The 5,896-nt window shown below is 35.2% G+C and overlaps 1 protein-coding gene across 1 annotated transcript in view; it reads left to right on the plus strand.

Annotated features, from left to right (window-relative positions):
• The window catches only part of LOC106471028 (transmembrane protein 104-like), a 42,240-nt gene extending 38,979 nt beyond the window's left edge, over positions 1-3,261 (plus strand). Inside the window, exon 8 of the mRNA XM_013931614.2 lies at positions 3,146-3,261. Coding sequence (XP_013787068.1) covers positions 3,146-3,261 — 116 coding nt within the window. The remainder of the gene's footprint in view (positions 1-3,145) is intronic.
• Positions 3,262-5,896: the final 2,635 nt, after the last annotated feature.

Genomic DNA, 5,896 nt, shown 5'->3' on the forward strand with positions numbered 1-5,896 from the left:
ACAATATCTATATACGTATACAGCCCACCTCCGCCGGTGGTAAAGCGGCAAATGTGATGATTTATAACGCTAAAAATCGTGTTTCGATATTCGCAGTGGGCACAGCACGGATGGCCCATTGAGTAGCTTTGTGCTTAATAACAAATTATAATTAATCTTTATCAATTACTCACCTTTTAAAAAATGAAAAATAATTCAAATGTAACCTTTCAAAGTAACGTGAAGATAAAAAATAATACGTATTGTAAACCTAGCATTTTTGCTGGGGTTTGTACTAACTATCTGCCTTTCAGTGGTATATCTTTTCGAGGATATTATAAGGTATAGTAAATTGTTGTGAACTATGTGCCAATAGTTTAATTTAGATATTTTGTATTGTTTGTTTCTTTGTTTGTTGTTAAGCACAAAGCTACACAATAGGCTACCTGTGCTATGCCCACCACGAGTATTGTTTGCAAGGGAGAGTTTGGGCATGACGTAGTGATGATGTATGACTCCTAGAAATTTCTTATGTGTCTAGCTTTGACGTGGCGTACTAATGACGTCTCGAATGTTCTAGAGAATTGGTTAGCTAGTTAGTCGGTGATTCTGTTAATTTTTCAGTTTTGAGTTTGTACAGTAGATACGAAAGGAAATTTAACAATTAAGAAACTGTTTTGTGTTATTTGTTTGTTAGTTAGGCTTATTGGTTAGTAATTATTAAGTTCGTGAAACCGTGTAAATTGTAAAACGTTCAGTAAAAGAAATAAAATAATTTCCTGTTTGTTAAGTGGCCTATGCTTTACATTATTTTTTTGGGGGTTTTGGTTTTGTTTGGAATTAAGCACAAAGCTACACAATGGACTATCTGTGCTTCGTCCACCACGGGTATCGAAACCCGGTTTCTGGCGTTTTAAGTCCCTAGACATACCGCTGTACATTATTTTACCTAATAATAAAAAGAATCTGCTCAATGATAGAAACCATTACAACATTAGTATCAGGAATGGGATTATTTTAGAAAAAACAATAAAGAATCAAGACCAAACATTATAATGGCGACAAGTGTTTGAAGTGAGATTGAAAATTTTCTAGAAGTTTATCAAGAAGAAAAATACAGAAGTTAAGGAAGATCTAGAAGAAAGAGATAGAAATTAAACAAAAAAAAGATCAAAAATAAATTTGCAGCAAATTAATAGAAGAACAAGAAAAAATACAAATAGAAAATGAACATCAAAAAGAAAGTTATAGAAAGAGGCAGCAATTTAAGAAAGGAGTTCAAAGGAAAAGATGTTGTAAGATCTAAAGAAGAATTAAGACAAAAATAGTTGTTAAGAAAAAGTTCGAAGAAAATCTTTAATATTTGTAGAAAGATTATAAACGGAAAAGTAATAGAAAAATACATCTATGAAGGCAGAAAGACTGTTATTATAAAACTGAATAATTAAAAAACAATCCATTGAGAGCCTGCAGTGACGTCAAAAAGTTACATGATCAATAGTTTACTCTGCTATATTGTACATAAAATGTTTACAATCGTCTTAGGTGAAGATTGACAACTGTATCTTCTAATATCGTTGTAACTAAATCATAGCAATGTGTATAAAGAGAGATATATCGAGAAACCGAAGAGCCATAAAGTTTCGGATCCATATATTTTGCCAAAGATGATGTTTACGCCACTGGTATCATGTAATTCTTTACCGAATCTTGTTCTAATATGGATTGCTGTTAACTGCTAAAAGGGAATATTTGACGTCCAATATGGTGGCATTAAATGAAACAGGAAGTTTTGTGACATCACGTGCATGACACCTATAAAGTGCAGAAATAATATAATAAATTTGAAGAAGTTCAAAAAGACACCAACGAAGTGCAGGAACATTATAACAGCTAAAATCAATGAGATACATAACAGTATCCGAGATAGAATAAAACATCAGGAAAATGCAATGATGAAACCAGCCATAACTCTTTCTGTATTAGCTCAAGAATTCCTCCTCAAACACATTTAACTATGAAATATGGAACCTAAGAATCCATTTCCTTTACACCTGTTAGTGGCACTGCTGTGCCATCTCTAACTACAGAACTACTTCAACTATATTGCTACCTCATCAAGTTCCAGAATGTTAGTTTGCTAGTTTAAAGACATCTCTCAGTTGAGAAACCAATAGGTTATGAGAGAAAAATAATGTGCCAGCCATATCAGGCGCATTTCGAAATCATTGGTAAAGTGAATGGATGGAGTAGTGAACAACAAGCCTTTCATCTCGCTGTCCTTTAAAGGACTACTAGCCTTAAGAAAATTAATAAATCTTCCATCTGAGAGTCGTAACAATTATCAAACGTTGGTGGTTGCCTTATCAAACAGTTTTGGAGTGATACACCAGAAAAAAAGTTACCAAGGCAAAGTACAGAAGAAATATAAGAAAATATTCTAAAGACGAGTCCCAGAGCCCAGCCACATTTAAAGAACAACAAAGATCTAAACAGATACAGAGAAATAGCAATTACCTGTCCCAATTCAGATACGAAGTTCATTATTGAAGAAAAAGAGGAAAAAAAAAACAGCCCACAGGTACTGGGTTCATTGGTGAGAAAATTTTGATTGACAGTGTTTCTATAGTTACGATTGCTCAAACCATTCAGGTAATGATAGATAAAACTTACATCCAGAGATGAAGAAAAGAGATAGAATGATGTGAACAGCAAGTGAGCATAAAGTTCGAACAAGAAGAAAGTTGAAAGTCACCCTCATTGTAGAAAGCTTCTCTACTTCTCGTGATTGAAATCGAAAAAGTAGTGCATATTAGGAATAAACTTCATACAAAAACAGAAAATATTAGGCTTCAGACACAGTCAATTCAGGGTGGAACCTTGCAAGATGTGAAGATCTTCCAGTAGTACTTCCATATCAAAGAACACCAAAAGTAGTAAACTTAGAGAATTATAATATCATGTCTCTACATGAAGGTGATTACCATCTCACTTAGAGGAGTTTTATGACTTGAACTGTAGAGGTCTTACAACTCATCAATGCCTTATATTACATGAATTGCTCATAGAATACCAAGATACTTTCTCCACTGAATCTCATGACTAAGGACAGACAAATAAAATATATAATAAGTCTGATAATGGAGACACAACCCCATTATAACAGTGTCCAAACGAGTTCCACTTGCAAAACAGGCTGAGGCTCTCGAAGAAATAGAAGCCATGAAAGAACAAGAAGTAATAGAAGTACTAGCCTTTGGATATCACCTATTGTACTTGTAAAGAATGGTGGAACCATAAAAATCTGTGTGGACAACCAGAAGGTGAATAAAGTCATAAAGCAGAATGCTCTCTCATGTCCAATGATTGACTATACTTAGGATGATTTATCTTGGTTGAATTGGTTTTTAGCACTGGATCCAAAACGGCAAGTCGACAAAGCAAGCACAGAAAAAATAGCCTTTACTACAGGAAGTGGGTTGTGGTAGATTTTGGTGTTGCAATGTGGATTATCCAATGAATCTGCTACATTTCTATGACTAATAGAGTGTGTTTTATTTGACTTGTTCTGTAATGACGTATTCATCTACTTGAATGACATAATCACACGTTGGAAGACCTTTGATGATACTTGTGATGAGCTGAGTGAGGGAAGTACTAAACTCATTAAAAGAATCTTAAGCTAAATACAAAATAGGAATTGTTCTGTTAACAAGTATATTTTCTGGAACACACACAGTCAACGTAGAGGGAATGTATTTAGGCTTAACCAAGAGTGAATCTATTTAAATTTTCCAACACCATCTAACTTGCACGAGGTAACAGGTTTCGTAGGACTGTACTCATACTATCACTAATTAGTAAAATTATTTTCTAATATAGCTTTTTCTCTACACAAAGTATTAGAAAAATGAAACACGCTTTGCTGGACTGCTTGCTCGTTGTGAAAAAACATCCAATAAACTAAAGAAAAACTAATCACTAATATTTAATTAACATACCTAATTCTTGAAGATCCACTTATAGTAAATACATATGCCAGTGATTTTACATTGGGAGAAATGTACAACATGGGAAGGTATACGTAATTATTAACTTTAACAATGAATGGTGCAGAAAGAAGATATTGTACAATTCAGAAAAACTTCTAATTTACCTTCGAAAATTAAGTCATTTTCATCACTATATAAATAGACAAAACTCAAGAAATATCGTGCAACATTAAAGTGGCTGAGAAACTTTCACAATACAGAAGGCCAGATAGTACGATGCATTATCCTAAAGATCGTGTATTGTCTAATACCGTAAAAACTGCAAAAAGAGAAAAGAGAGGAAAGCACATGATAATAAATATGACCAACCTAAAGTGCATCAAAGCAGAATTTAAGATGATTTGTTTGTTTGTTTGTAATTAAGCACAAAGCTACACAATGGGCTAACTGTGCTCTGCCCACCACGGGTATCGAAACCCGGATTCTAGCGTTGTAAGTCTGCAGACATACCGCTGAGCCACTGGGGGGCATTTAAGATGAGACATCGACATATGAAGGAGGACTAATATGGTCCAACACTCAATTGAAAGACAGTGGTTCCGTATAGCCCAAAAACAAAGATATACTAGGCACACTGGGATTCTTTGTGACTATGAGAAGGCTTTTCATGTCAAAAATGGGAATATGCCAGAGGACAGAAATTACAACTTCAGTTGATTCTCCCATTCACAGTCACTACAGTAAGGGGCACTCTGTCACCTCCACAACCTTCCAAATGCTGGATACATAAGTGTATTAAGAAGACACTGGGAAGAGTAATTGAACTTTTATATTACGTTATTTGCCTTAAATCTGTAGATAGTTGGTGTAAATAATGTGGACTATGCTATGAGTGAGACTAAACTACAGCAGTATTGTGTTTAGAGAATCACCTGAGAGAGTTATTGCGGATCTGCATGGTCCTCTATCACAAAGTAACAGTGGGAATATAAACTTTATGGCAATGATGGATTAGTTCATCAAGTGGATAAACACATATGCTGTTCCAAACCAGGCAACAGAAACTCTACCAAAGAAGCTTGTCGATAAAACTGTTTCATGGTATGGTGTGCCTATGGAAATTCACTGACATCAGGGAGAGAACTTTGAATTGCGGAAATTTATCAAATCCTTGAGATAAAAAATATCAGGACAACAGACCTTTATACATTTTCTGATAGAATTCTTATAACGCACCCACGGCACCCAAGGGAGTGGCGAAAACCACGGGATGTCGAATCAACAGTCCGGCCCTTAAAGTATTGTCTCTCACCAGAAAATGTCACAGAATACTCAAGGACACCTTGCAGCAACACTCAATGTTTTAATATGTCTGTAGTATTGGGGTTTGTTTTGGTTAGTTACATTTGCTGTTGTTTATCCTTTGAAATCTAACAGAACAGGAAGGTATTTTGCAATGAGAAAAAAATAGATAAAGCACTACTAACACACATTTTGAATAATTGTTGAAGAAACAAAAGAGGTTTCGACCATCAAAATAAAAAATACTGTGAAAAATCGAACAACCTAAAATGAGATAATAATCTAAATTGGGTGGCTTAGCATGGTCTGGTGGTTAGGGCGCTCGACTCGAAATATGCGGGTCGTGGAGTTCGAATCCCCTTCACATCGAACATGCTCGCTATTTCAGCCGTGAAGGCGTGATAATGTGACGGTCAGTCCTACTATTCGTTGGTAAAAGAGTAGCCCAAGAGTTGGCAATGGGTGGTGTTGACTAGCTGCTCTTCCTCTAGTCTATCATTGCTAAATTATGGATGGCTAGAGCAGATAACTCTCGTGTAGCTTTGCGCAAAATTCAAAACAAACCAAATATGACATGGGTTTTAAGTTAAGTAAATGAAAACATTTATTGCGCCATCTATTGA

The sequence above is a fragment of the Limulus polyphemus genome, unplaced genomic scaffold (genome assembly GCF_000517525.1).
Source record: "Limulus polyphemus unplaced genomic scaffold, Limulus_polyphemus-2.1.2 Scaffold4358, whole genome shotgun sequence".
Lineage (NCBI taxonomy): Eukaryota > Metazoa > Arthropoda > Merostomata > Xiphosura > Limulidae > Limulus > Limulus polyphemus.